This window comes from Oncorhynchus clarkii, unplaced genomic scaffold, assembly GCF_045791955.1.
Source record: "Oncorhynchus clarkii lewisi isolate Uvic-CL-2024 unplaced genomic scaffold, UVic_Ocla_1.0 unplaced_contig_6530_pilon_pilon, whole genome shotgun sequence".
Classification (NCBI taxonomy): domain Eukaryota; kingdom Metazoa; phylum Chordata; class Actinopteri; order Salmoniformes; family Salmonidae; genus Oncorhynchus; species Oncorhynchus clarkii.
The window spans coordinates 1-19,748 of record NW_027259569.1 but is presented as its reverse complement, the minus strand read 5'-3'; the positions used below and the strand labels follow the sequence as shown (position 1 = coordinate 19,748).

The window sequence follows — 19,748 nt, the reverse complement described above, 5'->3', positions numbered from 1 at the left end:
GTCTAAAGTAGTGCACTACCCCTATGGGGCCCTGATCTAAAGTAGTGCACTGCCCCTATGGGTCCTGGTCTAAAGTAGTGCACTGCCCCTATGGGGCCCTGGTCTAAAGTAGTGCACTACCCATATGGGCCCTGGTCTAAAGTAGTGCACTACCCCTATGGGCCCTGGTCTAAAGTAGTGCACTACCCCTATGGGGCCCTGGTCTAAAGTAGTGCACTACCCCTATGGGCCCTGGTCTAAAGTAGTGCACTACCCCTATGGGGCCCTGGTCTAAAGTAGTGCACTACCCCTATGGGGCCCTGGTCTAAAGTAGTGCACTACCCCTATTGGCCCTGGTCTAAAGTAGTGCACTACCCCTATGGGGCCCTGGTCTAAAGTAGTGCACTACCCCTATGGGGCCCTGGTCTAAAGTAGTGCACTACCCCTATGGGGCCCTGGTCTAAAGTAGTGCACTACCCCTATGGGGCCCTGGTCTAAAGTAGTGCACTACCCCTATGGGGCCCTGGTCTAAAGTAGTGCACTACCCCTATGGGCCCTGGTCTAAAGTAGTGCACTACCCCTATAGGGCCTTGGTCTAAAGTAGTGCACTACCCCTATGGGGCCCTGGTCTAAAGTAGTGCACAAAATAGGGAATAGGGTGCAAGTTGGGACTCAATACAAGGTATATTCTACCATGTATTTTGCCATGAAGCAAGTGAAGGGAAACAAGACAACGTGACTCGTCCTCAGCGTTGCCTTGCCTTGTGAGGCGGTTGGTCGGTGCCAGATGAAGTCATGGGATAACGTGTGAGGGTTAAAATGTTTTCTGTATCAAACCTACCTGATCCAGAGTCAAACTTGGTCTCTGACCTGCAAAAAGGGAGACGGCGGATTTTAGACAAAGTCTCTTTTCTCTCAACTCAAAAAAACAATACAAAAAGCAGCAGGCACTTCAAAAGTACAACAACAACAACAACAACAACAACAACAACAACAACAACAACAACAACAATAAATACAACAACAACAACAACAACAACAACAACAATAAATACAACAACAACAACAACAACAACAACAACAATAAATACAACAACAACAACAACAATAAATACAACAACAACAACAACAACAACAACAACAATAAATACAACAACAACAACAACAACAACAACAACAATAAATACAATAAATAAAGATAAATTAAATGGTGTTTTCTCCTCTCCTTGATATTACATGGGATGTTCTTCCCAAACCGTCTCCATTGGGAACATAGGGTCTAAGCTACGAGGCTGTGTGTGTGTGTGTGTCCTATTTGCGCGTGTGTACGTGTCTATCTCTGTAAGACTACCCTAGCTGTTATTCCTGTCCGGTTGTCTTTGAATCGCTGTGTGTTGCGGAGGGAAACAGGCGACCTGGTAACGAGGCTCGGTGGATGCTACAGTTAACCTTTAAAATGGGTCAGACAGGCCACTGCCGGGACAAGCCAGGGGCTCTTTAACCAATCAGAGAGAGACTAGGGACTAAGAGGAGAAACCAGTGGCTCTTTAACCAATCAGAGAGAGACTAGGGACTAAGAGGAGGGACAGTGCCTCTTTAACCAATTAGAGAGAGACTAGGGACTAAGAGGAGGGACAGTGCCTCTTTAACCAATCAGAGAGAGACCAGGGACTAAGAGGAGGGACAGTGCCTCTTTAACCAATTAGAGAGAGACTAGGGACTAAGAGGAGGGACAGTGCCTCTTTAACCAATCAGAGAGAGACCAGGGACTAAGAGGAGGGACAGTGCCTCTTTAACCAATTAGAGAGAGACTAGGGACTAAGAGGAGCGACAGTGCCTCTTTAACCAATTAGAGAGAGACTAGGGACTAAGAGGAGGGACAGTGCCTCTTGAACCAATCAGAGAGAGACTAGGGACTAAGAGGAGGGACAGTGCCTCTTTAACCAATTAGAGAGAGACTAGGGACTAAGAGGAAGGACAGTGCCTCTTTAACCAATTAGAGAGAGACTAGGGACTAAGAGGAGGGACAGTGCCTCTTTAACCAATTAGAGAGAGACCAGGGACTAAGAGGAGGGACAGTGCCTCTTTAACCAATTAGAGAGAGACTAGGGACTAAGAGGAGGGACAGTGCCTCTTTAACCAATTAGAGAGAGACCAGGGACTAGGGACTAAGAGGAGGGACAGTGCCTCTTTAACCAAATCAGAGAGAGACTAGAAGGGACTAAACTAGCTCTGAGGAAGAGGAAGGTTAGACCAGTCAGAAGAAGATAGGAAGTGGGGATACAGTAATGATGTCACCGACATTCTAAGAACTTACTTGAACAGCGGGGAGCCACAGACGACACAGGTGTAGATGCCATCCTCTTTATATTCAGTGTATTCCCCTCTGAAGGCACTGTGAGGGGGAGATGGATCAACGCACTAGTTACACTAGTTACACTCCTACAGTCCAGGCAAGTCATTTTAGTCATTTATCCAGAGCAACGGTTAGTGCAGTCAACTTAAGACAACCGCATAATAACAGTCATAGGCCAATGCGCCTCATAAGAACATCATGGGTGGAGACTAGTGTCACTGAGTTTCTTCTTTGTGTCCCAAATGGCCCCCTATTCCCTATATATAAAGCAGTGTTTTTGACCAGAGCCCAAATGGCCCCCTATTCCCTATATAAAGCAGTGTTTTGGACCAGAGCCCAAATGGCCCCCTATTCCCTATATAAAGCAGTGTTTTGGACCAGAGCCCAAATGGCACCCTATTCCCTATATAAGAGCAGTGTTTTGGACCAGAGCCCAAATGGCACCCTATTCCCTATATAAGAGCAGTGTTTTGGACCAGAGCCCAAATGGCACCCTATTCCCTATATAAGAGCAGTGTTTTGGACCAGAGCCCAAATGGCACCCTATTCCCTATATAAGAGCAGTGTTTTGGACCAGAGCCCAAATGGCACCCTATTCCCTATATAAGAGCAGTGTTTTGGACCAGAGCCCAAATGGCACCCTATTCCCTATATAAGAGCAGTGTTTTGGACCAGAGCCCAAATGGCACCCTATTCCCTATATAAGAGCAGTGTTTTGGACCAGAGCCCAAATGGCACCCTATTCCCTATATAAGAGCAGTGTTTTGGACCAGAGCCCAAATGGCACCCTATTCCCTATATAAGAGCAGTGTTTTGGACCAGAGCCCAAATGGCACCCTATTCCCTATACAAGAGCAGTGTTTTTGACCAGAGCCCAAATTGCACCCTATTCCCTATATAAGAGCAGTGTTTTGGACCAGAGCCCAAATGGCACCCTATTCCCTATACAAGAGCAGTGTTTTTGACCAGAGCCCAAATTGCACCCTATTCCCTATATAAGAGCAGTGTTTTTGACCAGAGCCCAAATGGCCCCCTATTCCCTATATAGAACACTGTTTTTGACAGAGCCCATTGGGGAATATGGTCCCATTTGAGAATTCCCCCTTATTTTACAGCAAACAACAGTTTTGCTGCCGACTGACTAGACACGCTGCAGCCTCTAAAGACGGGTTAGTGTGGACCCAGCTAGGACCGTTAGGATACGCCAGCCAAGCTTTAATGTCGATGTGACACAGGAATGTTCTGGAACGTTGCGTTTGGGGAAAAATGACACACAACAACAAAAAAATCACGTGTCTTAATTACTATAATAATAATAATAATAATAATTCTTACACATCTTTTCCCTTTCATTGGTGTTTACAGAAATGCTTATTGTTGTACACTATATACCCCCCTAAATGAATTGACTTGATTGACTTTCCTCCCTCTTCCAACTACTGGGGTCAGTGGACTGTATACTGTAGGCTTTTGGGGGGGCCCTTTACTGTACAGTGCATTTGGAAAGTATTCAGACCCCTTGACTTTTTGTTACGTTACAGCCTTATTCTAAAGTTGGATTCAAATAAAACAATTTCCTCATCAATCTACACACGACACCCCATAATGACATCACAATACCCCATAATGACATCACAATACCCCATAATGACATCACAATACCCCATAATGACATCACGACACCCCATAATGACATCACAATACCCCATAATGACATCACGACACCCCATAATGACATCACAATACCCCATAATGACGTCACAATACCCCATAATGACGTCACAATACCCCATAATGACAAATCAAAAACAAGTTTTTAGAAATCTTTGCAGAAAATAACAGGAATACCTTATTTCTATAAGCATTTACAGACCCTTTGCTATGAGACTCAAAAATGTAGCTCAGGTACATCCTGTTTCCATTGATCATCCTTCAGATGTTTCTACAACTTGATTGGAGTCCACCTGTGGTAAATTCTATTGATTAGACATGATTTAGAAAGGCACATGTCCGTCTATATAAAAAGGTCCCACAGTTGACAGTGCATGTCATGAGCAAAAACCAAGCCATGAAAGAGCTCAGAGACAGGATTGTGTCGAGGCACAGATCTGGGGAAGGGTACCAAAACATTTCTGCAGTACTGAAGGTCCCCAAGAACAGTGGCCTCCCTCGTTCTTAAATGAAAGAAGTTTGGAACCACCAAGACTCTTCCTAGAGCTGGCTTCCTGGCTAAACTGAGAAATCCGTGGAGAAGGGCCTTGGTCAGAGGAAGTGACCAAGAACCCGATGGTCACTCTGACAGAGCTTCAGGGCCCCTCTGTGGAGATGGTTGTCCTTCTGGACAGCACCTCAGGACAGCATCTCAGTAAAAGACACATGACAGCCCACTTGGAGTTTGCCAAAAGGCACCTAAAGACTCTGACCACGAGAAACAAGATTCTCTTGTCGGATGAAACCAAGATTGAACTGTTTGGCCTGAATGCCAAAAGCCACGTCTGGAGGAAACCTGGCAGCATCCCTATGGTGAAGCATGGTGGTGGCACCATCCCTATGGTGAAGCACGGTGGTGACACCATCCCTATGGTGAAGCACGGTGGTGACACCATCCCTACGGTGAAGCACGGTGGTGGCAGCTTCATGCTGGTGGGGATGTTTTTCCATCGACGGGGACTGGGAGACTAGTCAGGTTCGAGGGAAACATGAACAGAGCAAAGAACAGAGAGATTCTTGATGAAAACCTGCTCCAGAGCGCTCAGGAACTCTGGGAGGATCTGCAGAGAAAAATGGGAGAAATTCCCAAAATACAGGTGTGCCAAGCTTGTAGCGTCATACCCAAGAAGACTTGAGGCTGTAATCGCTGCCAAAGGAGCTTCAACAAAGTGCTGACTAAAGGGTCTGAATACTTATCACATTTACATATCAGTTCATTTATTTTTTTATACATTTGCAAACATTTCTACAAACCTGTTTTTGCTTTGTCATTGTGGGGTATTGTGATGTCATTGTGGGGTATTGTGTTGTCATTGTGGGGTATTGTGATGTCATTGTGGGGGTATTGTGATGTCATTGTGGGGGTATTGTGATGTCATTGTGGGGGTATTGTGATGTCATTGTGGGGTATTGTGATGTCATTGTGGGGGTATTGTGATGTCATTGTGGGGGTATTGTGATGTCATTGTGGGGGTATTGTGATGTCATTGTGGGGTATTGTGATGTCATTGTGGGGGTATTGTGATGTCATTGTGGGGGTATTGTGATGTCATTGTGGGGTATTGTGATGTCATTGTGGGGTATTGTGATGTCATTGTGGGGTAGTGTGATGTCATTGTGGAGTATTGTGATGTCATTGTGGGGTATTGTGATGTCATTGTGGGGGTATTGTGATGTCATTGTGGGGTAGTGTGATGTCATTGTGGGGTAGTGTGATGTCATTGTGGGGTAGTGTGATGTCATTGTGGGGTAGTGTGATGTCATTGTGGGGTAGTGTGATGTCATTGTGGGGTAGTGTGATGTCATTGTGGGGTAGTGTGATGTCATTGTGGGGTAGTGTGATGTCATTGTGGGGTAGTGTGATGTCATTGTTGGGTAGTGTGATGTCATTGTGGGGTAGTGTGATGTCATTGTGGGGTAGTGTGATGTCATTGTGGGGTATTGTGATGTCATTATGGGGTATTGTGATGTCATTGTGGGGTATCGTGTGTAGATGGGGGGAAAACAACTATTTAACCCATTTTAGAATCAGGCTGTAACGTAACAAAATGTCAAGGGGTCTGAATACTTTCCAAATGCACTGTAGGCTGTAGACTTTTGGGGTCCCTATAGTGTAGGCTTTGGGGGTCCCTATACTGTAGGCTTTGGGGGTCCCTATACTGTAGGCTTTGGTGGTTTCTATACTGTAGGCTTTGGGGGTCCCTTTACTGTAGGCTTTGGGGGTCCCTATACTGTAGGCTTGTGGGGTCCCTATACTGTAGGCTTTGGGGGTCCCTATAGTGTAGGCTTTGGGGGTTTCTATACTGTAGGCTTTGGGGGTCCCTATACTGTAGGCTTTGGGGGTCCCATACTGTAGGCTTTGGGGGTCCCATACTGTAGGCTTTGGGGGTTTCTATACTGTAGGCTTTGGTGGTCCCTATACTGTAGGCTTTGGGGGTCCCATACTGTAGGCTTTGGGGAAGGGGGGAGGGGCTATACCTCTCTGTTCCTTTCTCCTGGGTGACATGGAACTGAATGGGGGAGAGACGTTTCTTCAGCTCCTCCTGAGAGAAGGACCTGGGCCATGTCTTCTTGGTCCGGCAGGTTCCTATAGGAGGAGAAGGGAAGAGTTAAGGTCTCAGAACCACTACTGTGGTCAGGGGGAGGGTCTCAGAACCACTACTGTGGTCAGGGGGAGGGTCTCAGAACCACTACTGTGGTCAGGGGGAGGGTCTCAGAACCACTACTGTGGTCAGGGGGAGGGTCTCAGAACCACGACTGTGGTCAGGAGGAGGGAGGGGTGGTGAGGGATGGTGCGTCTCCTCCGTTCTGTCTCCCCCCTGACCCCTTCTGCCTTTACTAGTCCCTCATCATTATTTATAAATCATCACCACTAGGGCCAGGAGTTTTCCCAGGTCAGGAGAAACTCAGGACCCTAGCTACTCATCACACTCCCTGTCTAAACAAGATGCTCAGGCACTGCTCTCATATCACTCAGGTTCCAGGCAAGACGAGCACACGTTCATCACTTCATCAACATTAAACTAAATGTCATACAATTTAGTATAAGGGGACTGAGTGGGGAGGTGTGAATGAAAACTTAGGTTTTTAGATTGTAATTACTTCACTCTTGCCTGGAACTGACCACTGTTTTTGCATTGATCATGACTTCTCTACAGTTAGTGTGTGTGTGTGTGTGGGGGGGGGGGGGGGGTGCTACAGCCAAAGCATGTCCTGGAGCAGACCAGACTGATTCCACAAAGCTAACAACTCAAATATAGTCTAGGTAAAAAGTCTAGGTAGTGGACAGAGAATATGTAAAAGTCAACGCTTGTGACCCCAAATGTACTCAAGGTTTCAGTTCTGGGTTAACCCGAGATGACAGGGGAGCTAGATGAGAGGCGGGACCAGGGAGCTAGATGAGAGGCGGGACCAGGGGACAGGGGAGCTAGATGAGAGGCGGGACAGGGGAGCTAGATGAGAGGAGGGACAGGGGACAGGGGAGCTAGATGAGAGGCGGGACAGGGGAGCTAGATGAGAGGCGGGACCAGGGGACAGGGGAGCTAGATGAGAGGAGGGACAGGGGAGCTAGATGAGAGGAGGGACAGGGGACAGGGGAGCTAGATGAGAGGCGGGACAGGGGAGCTAGATGAGAGGAGGGACAGGGGAGCTAGATGAGAGGAGGGACAGGGGACAGGGGAGCTAGATGAGAGGCGGGACAGGGGAGCTAGATGAGAGGAGGGACAGGGGAGCTAGATGAGAGGAGGGACAGGGGACAGGGGAGCTAGATGAGAGGCGGGGCAGGGGAGCTAGATGAGAGGAGGGACAGGGGACAGGGGAGCTAGATGAGAGGCGGGACAGGGGAGCTAGATGAGAGGAGGGACAGGGGAGCTAGATGAGAGGAGGGACAGGGGACAGGGGAGCTAGATGAGAGGCGGGACAGGGGAGCTAGATGAGAGGAGGGACAGGGGACAGGGGAGCTAGATGAGAGGCGGGACAGGGGAGCTAGATGAGAGGCGGGACCAGGGGACAGGGGAGCTAGATGAGAGGAGGGACAGGGGAGCTAGATGAGAGGAGGGACAGGGGACAGGGGAGCTAGATGAGAGGCGGGGCAGGGGAGCTAGATGAGAGGCGGGACCAGGGGAGCTAGATGAGAGGCGGGACAGGGGAGCTAGATGAGAGGCGGGACCCGGGGACAGGGGAGCTAGATGAGAGGAGGGACAGGGGAGCTAGATGAGAGGAGGGACAGGGGACAGGGGAGCTAGATGAGAGGCGGGGCAGGGGAGCTAGATGAGAGGAGGGACAGGGGAGCTAGATGAGAGGAGGGACAGGGGACAGGAGAGCTAGATGAGAGGCGGGGCAGGGGAGCTAGATGAGAGGCGGGACAGGGGAGCTAGATGAGAGGCGGGACCAGGGGACAGGGGAGCTAGATGAGAGGAGGGACAGGGGAGCTAGATGAGAGGAGGGACAGGGGACAGGGGAGCTAGATGAGAGGCGGGGCAGGGGAGCTAGATGAGAGGAGGGACAGGGGAGCTAGATGAGAGGAGGGACAGGGGACAGGAGAGCTAGATGAGAGGCGGGGCAGGGGAGCTAGATGAGAGGCGGGACCAGGGGACAGGGGAGCTAGATGAGAGGCGGGACAGGGGAGCTAGATGAGAGGCGGGACCAGGGGAGCTAGATGAGAGGCGGGACAGGGGACAGGGGAGCTAGATGAGAGGCGGGACAGGGGAGCTAGATGAGAGGCGGGACAGGGGAGCTAGATGAGAGGCGGGACAGGGGAGCTAGATGAGAGGCGGGACAGGGGAGCTAGATGAGAGGCGGGACAGGGGAGCTAGATGAGAGGCGGGACAGGGGAGCTAGATGAGAGGCGGGACAGGGGAGCTAGATGAGAGGCGGGACAGGGGAGCTAGATGAGAGGTGGGACAGGGGAGCTAGATGAGAGGCGGGACAGGGGAGCTAGATGAGAGGCTGGACAGGGGAGCTAGATGAGAGGTGGGACAGGGGAGCTAGATGAGAGGCGGGACAGGGGAGCTAGATGTCCATCAGTACGCCATTTTGTTAAGGAGACGTCGCTGACTGCAGGTTTATAATGACAGGCTGAAACTGGATGGTAATTTCCTAACATTGTATGATGCCGTCACATTCCCCCTCCTTCATTTCCTCCATCGATCACCATCACCATCGTCACAGCCTTCTTCTGCAAGGAAATCACTGCTGAGTCCTTAGTAGGGTTGCATCTCAAAATGGCACCCTATTCCCTATTTAGTTCACTACTTTAGACCAGGGCCCTATTCCCTACATAGTGCACTACTTTAGACCAGGACCCTATTCCCTACAAAGTGCACTACTTTAGACCAGAGTCTTAAGGCTCCCACATGCTTCGGTTCGGCTGGTGCCTTATCCAACCAAACAAGCGTGCTCGCCACAGTCCCTTAAAAAAAGACCTTTGCTTGAAAAATGAGAAAAAAAGAGACAATAGTACGGTTTTGTCCATCTTGACACGCCTTAGCCAGTATACACTTCCTCAACATAGTCACAATTATTCTAAGACACTTTTGTGTATAGTGTATGTGGACACCCCTTCAAATTAGTGGATTCAGCTATTTCAGCCACACCTGTTGCTGAAAGGTGTATCAAATCGGGCACACGGCCATGTAATCTCCATAGACAAACATTGGCAGTAGAACGTCCTTTCAACGTGGCACCGGCATAAGATGCCACCTTTCCAATAAGTCCGTTTGTCAGATTTCTGCCCTGCTAGAGCTGTTCCGGTCAACTGTAAGTGCTGTTATTGTGAAGTGGAAACGTCTAGGAGCAACAACGGCTCAGCCGTGAAGTGGTAGGCCACACAAGCTCACAGAACGGGACCGCCGAGTGCTGAAGCGCGTAAAAATAATCTGTCCTCGGTTGCAACACTCACTACCGAGTTCCAAACTGCCTCTGGAAGCCACGTCAGCACAAGAACTGTTCGTCGGGAGCTTCATGAAAATGGGTTTCCATGGCCCGAGCAGCCGCACACAAGCCTAAGATCACCGTGCGCTACGCCGAGCGTCGGCTGGAGGGAGGTAAAGCCAGTGGAAACGTATTCTCCGGAGTGATGAGTCACGCTTCACCATCTGGCAGTCCGACGGACGAAACTGGGTTTGGCGGATGCCAGGAGAACACTACCAGCCCCAATGCATAGTGCCAACTGGAAAGTTCGGTGGAGGAGGAATAATGGTCTGGGGCTGTTTTTCATGGTTCCGGCCCCTTAGTTCCAGTGAAGGGAAAATCTTAACGCTACAGCGTACAATGACATTCTAGACGATTCTGTGCTTCCAACTTTGTGGCAACAGTTTGGGGAGGGTTCTTTCCTGTTTCAGCATGAAGCGGAGGCCCATACAGTGAACAAAGCGAGGTCCGTACAGAAATTATTTTTTCGAGATCAGTGTGGAAGAACTTGACTGGCCTGCACAGAACCCTGACCTCAACCCTCACCGAACACCTTTGGGATGATTTGGAACGCCGACTACGAGCCAGGCCTAAATCGCCCAACATCAGTGCCCGACCTCACTAATGCTTTTGTGGCTGAATGGAAGCAAGTCCCCACAGCAATGTTCCAACATCTAGTGGAAAGCCTCCCCAGAAGAGTGGAGGCTGTTATAGCAGCAATGTTCCAATATCTAGTGGAAAGCCTCCCCAGAAGAGTGGAGGCTGTTATAGCAGCAAAGGGGCGGGGCCAACTCCGTATTAATGCCCAAGATGTTGTAATGAGATGTTGGACAAGCAGGTGTCCACATACTTTTGGTCATGTTGAGTAACAAGAAATCTGTCATTCATTTTAACGAGGAGATCTTAGTCGCACAATTTTATATCTAAAACAGTTTGCTGCAGTATTTTCTCAAGTGGAAAAAAAATGATCGTGAAAACAATTAGTCTATCGTTGAATGACAAACAGTTAATTGAAGAATCCATTCTGTTGACCAACGACATGACAGTTCATTGAAGAATCCATTCTGTTGACCAACGACATGACAGTTCATTGAAGAATCCATTCTGTTGACCAACGACATGCCAGTTCATTGAAGAATCCATTCTGTTGACCAACGACATGACAGTTCATTGAAGAATCCATACTGTTGACCAATGACATGACAAAGGGGTGTCGACTTCAGCTCCTGAACTTCCGACTTGCTTCGAGAGGGGAAAGAAGTGTGTACGAAACGGCCCTTGACGAAGCCCGATAACAACAAAAAACGTCACGCAATCATTGTCATAATATGAGCACAAACATTTCACAACTTTTTTTTCCGAATGGGAAGCATGACGACGCCTTTATGGGCGCTACACGGGGAACAGTAAATGGCGTTTTGAATGCAGCCGTAGTGTGCTGCCGGGGCGTCGGTAACCATTGTCGTTTCTTTAAAAAAAGGAAGTAACTTTGTTTTTCCATTTCTGGAACGTTGGGATTTTCCCCGTGCGGAGCAGGAATCTGGCTGCCGGTGAGGTCGTTCCCGTTTCAGGTTTTGGGGAGGAGGTGTGTGTGTGTGTGGTTTGGGAGGGAGGGGAGGGGGGGGGGGGGGTCTTCTCATGTGGACTATGTGGAGAATTCCTGCCTGTTAGATTGAAACCATATGAATGGAGAAAATACAAGGGGACGTTAAAAGGCAGGGAAGTGAATGGACTCCATTGATGCCCACTTTTCTATGTCCTGTGGGGGGAAAGTTACTTTTTACGCACAAGGGGGTGAACTAGGAAGGGGGTTGGTGTGTGTGTGTGTGTGTGTGTGTGTGTGTGTGTGTGTGTGTGTGTGTGTGTGTGTGTGTGTGTGTGTGGAATGTTGGTTTAAACTGAAACAGGACAGCCTCCATGTTCTTCCACGACTGACTGACTGTGTGAGGTAAGGGGATGGTAGAGGGTACTCTCCTACTGACTGACTGTGTGAGGTAAGGGGATGGTAGAGGGTACTCTCCTACTGACTGACTGTGAGGTAAGGGGATGGTAGAGGGTACTCTCCTACTGACTGACTGTGTGAGGTAAGGGGATGGTAGAGGGTACTCTCCTACTGACTGACTGTGTGAGGTAAGGGGATGGTAGAGGGTACTCTCCTACTGACTGACTGTGAGGTAAGGGGATGGTAGAGGGTACTCTCCTACTGACTGACTGTGTGAGGTAAGGGGATGGTAGAGGGTACTCTCCTACTGACTGACTGACTGTGTGAGGTAAGGGGATGGTAGAGGGTACTCTCCTACTGACTGACTGCGAGGTAAGGGGATGGTAGAGGGTACTCTCCTACTGACTGACTGACTGACTGTGTGAGGTAAGGGGATGGTAGAGGGTACTCTCCTACTGACTGACTGTGAGGTAAGGGGATGGTAGAGGGTACTCTCCTACTGACTGACTGTGAGGTAAGGGGATGGTAGAGGGTACTCTCCTACTGACTGACTGACTGACTGTGTGAGGTAAGGGGATGGTAGAGGGTACTCTCCTACTGACTGACTGTGAGGTAAGGGGATGGTAGAGGGTACTCTCCTACTGACTGACTGTGTGGGGTAAGGGGATGATAGAGGGTACTCTCCTACTGACTGACTGTGTGAGGTAAGGGGATGGTAGAGGGTACTCTCCTACTGACTGACTGACTGACTGTGTGAGGTAAGGGGATGGTAGAGGGTACTCTCCTACTGACTGACTGACTGACTGTGTGAGGTAAGGGGATGGTAGAGGGTACTCTCCTACTGACTGACTGTGAGGTAAGGGGATGGTAGAGGGTACTCTCCTACTGACTGACTGTGAGGTAAGGGGATGGTAGAGGGTACTCTCCTACTGACTGACTGACTGACTGTGTGAGGTAAGGGGATGGTAGAGGGTACTCTCCTACTGACTGACTGTGAGGTAAGGGGATGGTAGAGGGTACTCTCCTACTGACTGACTGTGTGGGGTAAGGGGATGATAGAGGGTACTCTCCTACTGACTGACTGTGTGAGGTAAGGGGATGGTAGAGGGTACTCTCCTACTGACTGACTGTGTGAGGTAAGGGGATGGTAGAGGGTACTCTCCTACTGACTGACTGTGAGGTAAGGGGATGGTAGAGGGTACTCTCCTACTGACTGACTGTGTGGGGTAAGGGGATGATAGAGGGTACTCTCCTACTGACTGACTGTGTGAGGTAAGGGGATGGTAGAGGGTACTCTCCTACTGACTGACTGTGTGAGGTAAGGGGATGGTAGAGGGTACTCTCCTACTGACTGACTGCGAGGTAAGGGGATGGTAGAGGGTACTCTCCTACTGACTGACTGCGAGGTAAGGGGATGGTAGAGGGTACTCTCCTACTGACTGACTGCGAGGTAAGGGGATGGTAGAGGGTACTCTCCTACTGACTGACTGACTGTGTGAGGTAAGGGGATGGTAGAGGGTACTCTCCTACTGACTGACTGACTGTGTGAGGTAAGGGGATGGTAGAGGGTACTCTCCTACTGACTGACTGTGTGAGGTAAGGGGATGGTAGAGGGTACTCTCCTACTGACTGACTGACAGTGTGAGGTAAGGGGATGGTAGAGGGTACTCTCCTACTGACTGACTGACTGTGTGTGAGGTAAGGGGATGGTAGAGGGTACTCTCCTACTGACTGACTGTGTGAGGTAAGGGGATGGTAGAGGGTGCCCTCCTACTGACTGACTGACTGAGTGGGGTAAGGGGGGATGGTGTACTCCCTCCCTCTGTTTTTTGGGAAGGGGTGTAGTGAATTAAAACATTTTACCTTCATTTAACTAGGCAAGTCAGTTAAGAACAAATTCTTATTTTCAATGACGGCCTAGGAACAGCGGGTTAACTGCCTGTTCAGGGGCAGAACGACAGATTTGTACGTTGTCAGCTCGGAGATTCGAGAGATCGGGGATTCGATCTAGCAACCTTTTGGTTACTGGCCCAATGCTCTAACCACTAAGCTACCTGCCGCCCCAAAGGACGAGGTCCTACCGAGATGAAAGTGAATGAGGGAAACTACCACTGTTTCCATGTGTCTTCTGAGAGCCAATAAAGAACTCGTCTTGGAATGTGGCCTCTAAGGGCACCATAGGGTGCCATAGGTTCTGGTCAAAAGTAGTGCACTATATAGGGAATAGGGTGCCATTAGGGAGGACCCCTGGAATGCATCCCCTGTGACTGTAGCCTGGTCCCTGCTCTGATGTAGCTGGGGGTCAACCTTCCAAATTAGCCCATTTCTCAGACTTCCTGGCTTTTCAACCTCAAGTGTAAATATTGTTTCCTAATTGTAAGCAAGGTTTGTTCTCTGCTACCCCCGCTTGCTTATTTTAACTTGTCAAACTTATGGCTTCTCATTCCCCCGACCTTCTTTTTTATCTCTCTCTCTCCCTCCCTCTCTCCCCCTCCTTTTCCACCATCTGTCTCTCTCCCCCCATCTCTCTCTCCCTCCCTCCATCTCTCCCTCCCTCCCGCCTGTCTGTCTCTCCCTCCTTTTCCACCATCGGTCTCTCTCTCTCTCTCCTCCATCTCTCCCTCCCTCCCTCCGTCCACCTGTCTGTCTCTCCCTCCTTTTCCACCATCGGTCTCTCTCTCTCTCTCCTCCATCTCTCCCTCCCTCCCTCCGTCCACCTGTCTGTCTTTCCCTCCTTTTCCACCATCTCTCTCCCTCTCTCTCCCCCCTCCATCTCTCCCTCCTTCTAGGTGGTTCTCCCAACCCAAACAGTCTCTGTGTGGAGCCAGACCAAGCAGAGCGTCAGTGTGGTCTCTGTGTGGAGCCAGACCGAGCAGAGCGTCAGTGTGGTCTCTGTGTGGAGCCAGACCGAGCAGAGCGTCAGTGTGGTCTCTGTGTGGAGCCAGACCGAGCAGAGCGTCAGTGTGGTCTCTGTGTGGAGCCAGACCGAGCAGAGCGTCAGTGTGGTCTCTGTGTGGAGCCAGACCGAGCAGAGCGTCAGTGTGGTCTCTGTGTGGAGCCAGACCGAGCAGAGCGTCAGTGTGGTCTCTGTGTGCAGCCAGACCGAGCAGAGCGTCAGTGTGGTCTCTGTGTTGAGCCAGACCGAGCAGAGCGTCAGTGTGGTCTCTGTGTTGAGCCAGACCGAGCAGAGCGTCAGTGTGGTCTCTGTGTTGAGCCAGACCGAGCAGAGCGTCAGTGTGGTCTCTGTGTTGAGCCAGACCGAGCAGAGCGTCAGTGCGGTCTCTGTGTTGAGCCAGACCGAGCAGAGCGTCAGTGCGGTCTCTGTGTGGAGCCAGACCGAGCAGAGCGTCAGTGCGGTCTCTGTGTGGAGCCAGACCGAGCAGAGCGTCAGTGCGGTCTCTGTGTGGAGCCAGACCGAGCAGAGCGTCAGTGCGGTCTCTGTGTGGAGCCAGACCGAGCAGAGCGTCAGTGCGGTCTCTGTGTGGAGCCAGACCGAGCAGAGCGTCAGTGTGGTCTCTGTGTGGAGCCAGACCGAGCAGAGCGTCAGTGCGGTCTCTGTGTTGAGCCAGACCGAGCAGAGCGTCAGTGTGGTATTTCATCGAGGACTGTGAGCAATCCTTTAAGGGTATTTGTAGCCACAAAACAGCGAATGAAATGAGACCATTCAACAACGTCAGGTCACAGAGGAATTAAACAGGTAAACAGGCTTCTGAAGCCTGTCTAATGTATAAACAATAAACTAATAAACTAACAGAGCCATATTAAACCTCTGACATTAGACAAGTACATGTGTGACGTGATTAATGTAAAGTTGCTGGTTTTCTAGCCGTCTAAAACCCAAATCTCTCTGGATAAAAGAAGTTGACATTAGTCAGCATTTAAAAAGAAAAACAACACAGTATGTTAGATGCTAAAAGGAAGACAAGCAGTGAGTTATTCCATTAACCAACTGAAAAGGCAGCGAGGGGTTTGTAGCTGAGAAGAGACGGATGGGCGGGGGGGGGGGGGGGGGGGGGGGGGGGGGTTTGTAGCTGAGAAGAGACGGCTGAGCAGAATGTGAGAAGGGTTGTTATTGCCAAACTGCAGTAAAACACCACAATCACCAAGCTTTCAAATAAATACCTTTTGTATCTCTATATTTTAATATTTACAATGTATTTATTATAGATGGTAAATAAACCTGCCGGCTGTAAACATCCTATGAAAAAGAACTTCAATGCTACAATAATTACCATAATGATCAAATATTAACTTCATAAATACTAATGTAGGTGGGGAGTGTTTTTACGGCAGGAGACAACAACAAAAAAATCATCACACACACCCTTCATAAAAACATCACACATCTCAAGGAGATTAAAAACCAGAAGAGGGCAGAGCAGAGCAGAGCACAGCACAGCAGACAGGCACAGCACATCACACAGCGCCCAGCTCAACCTGAAGGGAGCCCACATGGCTTCAGAGTAACAGGCTTGGCATTGGTGATCAGGTGTAGCAGATTGAACCCCGACATGGCTGCTTCTGATTGGCTGCTCCTGTCTGCTGATTGGAGGAGAGAGAGAGAGAGGACACGCCCGACTGACACACCCTGTCTAGGAGAGAGGGATGTAGGGAGGGATGGGGGGCTATGCTACTCAGGCTGAGAGAGAGGGGCAAGGAGGGAGAGAGAGAAACAACAACACATAGGTCAAAGGTCACATTTCAATCACTGTACACTGTTAGACGGAAAGACAGACGGGTCTGATCCATCCACCGACCGACGTCCCACCTTTTTCATGCAGGGCTGATGCTGAAGAACGATTGGTTAACAGGGCTGATGCTGTAAGACGATTGGTTAACAGACAAGAGGAGAATGGACAGACAGACACACAGAGCCTTGAAGGACAGAGGCCATGTTGAAAACATTGATCCAGAATGAAATATTAGGAGGATGAGACAGTTATAGGACGACATTGATCAGAATGTTAGGGTCCATTATTACTGGTAGATTATTTACATTAAGTATCATATAATGTGATGCATGTCTGTCTATAAATCTCTGGACACTGCCTGGTTAAGTATCATAATGGGATGCATGTCTGTCTGTCTATAAACCTCTGGACACTGCCTGGTTAAGTATCATAATGGGATGCATGTCTGTCTATAAACCTCTGGACACTGCCTGGTTAAATTTCATATAATGTTTCAAAACAATTCATTTTTCAAAACAATTGGAATCTTTTTCCCTGTTTGACCGCTAGGTTTTCTGGGTATTATGACGGCTCCATTGTGGGGCTCTATTTGCGCTGGCTGTAGCACGGGGGGGGGGGGGGGAAGGGGGGACTGGGGTGTGATGAGACTGACATCATCTGATTCTACCCCCACCCAGTCCCTCTAACCGGGGGTTATGACAGAGTTAAGTGGTGGTTACTCTACCTAGAAGAGTGGCTATCAGCAGGGCCTTCTGGGGGGGGGTCCTGGTCTGTCTCAGGGACAACTGTAGAGCCACACGGCCCACACGCCTTAGCAGGACAGCCATGGCAGGGCAGGCACACAATCAGAGAAAGACAGACCAAGCTACAAGGAAAGAGAGAGAGAGAGAGGGGGGGGGGGGGTTGTAGCTGAGTAGGAGCGTGGTGTGTGTGATGTTGGACAGTGCCACATATTTCAGGACCTCACAGGTTACAAAGCAAGCTGTCGTGGCGATACAGAGAGATTGATAGCGTGTGTGTGTGAGGGCACAGTGAGTTAGTGTGTGGAGGGAGGGACATCTAGTGGTGAATCTGGAGATGTGATTATTAAGCAAGGCTTTACCTGCTGTGTGTGGTGGTGTGGTGTGGTGGTGTGGTGGTGTGGTGTGGTGTGGTGGTGTGTGGTGGTGTGGTGTGGTGGTGTGTGGTGGTGTGGTGTGGTGGTGTGGTGTGGTGGTGTGGTGTGGTGTGGTGTGGTGGTGTGGTGTGGTGTGGTGGTGTGGTGTGGTGGTGTGGTGTGGTGTGGTGGTGTGGTGTGGTGTGGTGGTGTGGTGTGGTGGTGTGGTGTGGTGTGGTGTGTGGTGTGGTGTATGAGTGTGTGGTGTGGTGTGGTGGTGTGGTGGTGTGGTGGTGTGGTGTGGTGTGGTGGTGTGGTGTGGTGGTGTGGTGTGGTGGTGTGGTGTGGTGTGGTGTGTGGTGGTGTGGTGTGGTGTGTGGTGTGGTGTATAAGTGTGTGGTGTGGTGGTGTGGTGTGGTGTGGTGTGGTGGTGTGGTGGTGTGGTGTGGTGGTGTGGTGTGGTGGTGTGGTGTGGTGTGGTGTGGTGTGGTGTGGTGTGGTGGTGTGGTGTGGTGTGGTGGTGTGGTGTGGTGGTGTGGTGTGGTGGTGTGGTGGTGTGGTGTGGTGTATTGTGGTGGTGTGGTGTGGTGGTGTGGTGTGGTGGTGTGGTGTATGGTGTGTGGTATGGTGTGGTGGTGTGTGGAGTGGTGTGGTGTGTGGTGTATGAGTGTGTGGTGTGTGTGTGTGTGGGGTGTGGTATGTGTGTGTGTGGTGTGGTGTGGTGGTGTGATGGTGTGGTGTGGTGGTGTGGTGTATGAGTGTGTGGTGTGTGTGTGTGTGGGGTGTGTGTGTGTGGGGTGTCTGGTGTGTGTGTGTGTGTGTGTGGTGTGGTGTGGTGGTGTGATGGTGTGGTGTGGTGTATGAGTGTGTGGTGTGTGTGTGTGTGTGGGGTGTGTGTGTGTGGGGTGTCTGGTGTGTGTGTGTGTGTGTGTGTGTGTGTGTGTGGTGTCTGGTGTGTGTGCCCAAGAGAGATATGCATAGATGGTTAGAACAAACCAAGCAGCCTTGTCATGTTCAGGTGAACTAGAGTTGTAGATCTGTTATTTTCAGAACACTTGTTGAATACTTCAGTATATTAGCCATGACTAAAAAAAAAGGGCTTGCTGGTTTACTTTGAATTGTTGTTGTTCGGATGAGGAGATAACATTCCTAGGATGAACTCAGCCGTCGAACCGCAGTACCAACATCTACCAGCGGGTGGCAGAAGTAGAGAAGGAAACGAGACAACCTTTCAAACGGTTCACAGCATTATGTCGGAGGTCCAATCAAAAGGGCTAGCTGTCACTGGATCAAAACCTGAGCCTGATACATTTATCTGATTTATTATTATTTAAAAAATAAAATAAAAATTACATTTTAAAAGCTGTCCTTAATTTATTTTTAAAACACATTTGCTATCTTTAAATGTTCTGATTTAGGTGAAGATACAGGGCCAGTGTTTCCCCCCACTCTGTCCTCAGGGCCCCAAGGGGTGCACGTTTCTGTCCTCAGGGCCCCAAGGGGTGCACGTTTCTGTCCTCAGGGCCCCAAGGGGCCCCAAGAAACGTGCCCCCCTTGGGTTCCTGAGGACAGAAACGTGCACCCCTTGGGGTCCTGAGGACCAAGTAAGGGGAAACCCCTTAAGTAGGCGAAAAGGACCATTTTGTTGTTGAGAAACGACCAAAACAAGCCGAAATACCAGTTCAAAGACCTCGCAGTAACGTAGCTGCAGACAAAACTGGATGAAGCTGAACGCCACAAAAATGTGTGAGGAGGTGTAACGTGGTAAACAAAAGTTAGCCTAGCTAGCTGGCTTCTTCTGGAACTAATATAGAACTACTATGCCTTATATAGAGCTGAGGCAGAGCTCTGCGGCTGGACTAAAGCTGAGTGCTCTCTCTCCCACTAAAAAGAGACAGAAACAGTCCCAACCAACCTTCAGCTCAGCGAACACTGTATTCTGCTCCCAGTACAGCAGCTCTCCTGGAACAACAGAAAGACAAGCCTACTGCTACTATTAAACTGATAGAATACTATTAGACTGATAGAATACTGTAGTCTACTATTAGACTGATAGAATACTGT

General features: G+C 49.7%; 1 protein-coding gene across 1 annotated transcript; it reads right to left on the bottom strand.

The window, feature by feature from the left end:
* Positions 1-725: 725 nt before the first annotated feature.
* On the bottom strand, positions 726-17,449 carry LOC139400313 (methionine-R-sulfoxide reductase B3, mitochondrial-like). The gene is made up of 5 exons (XM_071145286.1): positions 17,313-17,449; positions 16,335-16,436; positions 6,524-6,632; positions 2,297-2,374; positions 726-849 (listed from the first exon to the last, which is right to left on the bottom strand). Exons 1-5 carry the CDS (start codon positions 17,413-17,415, stop codon positions 726-728), a joined length of 516 nt encoding a protein of 171 aa, XP_071001387.1. The 5' UTR covers positions 17,416-17,449.
* Between the last annotated feature and the right edge of the window lie 2,299 nt (positions 17,450-19,748).

Coding starts and splice junctions, on each gene's coding strand:
- LOC139400313 (XM_071145286.1), bottom strand. CDS start 17,415: ATGGCTGTCCTGCTAAGGCGTGTGGGCCGTGTGGCTCTACAGTTGTCC. Junction 16,437..17,312: donor GCTGATAGCCACTCTTCTAG/GTAGAGTAACCA, acceptor TCCAATCAGCAG/ACAGGAGCAGCCAATCAGAA. Junction 850..2,296: donor TGTGGCTCCCCGCTGTTCAA/GTAAGTTCTTAG, acceptor CCCTTTTTGCAG/GTCAGAGACCAAGTTTGACT.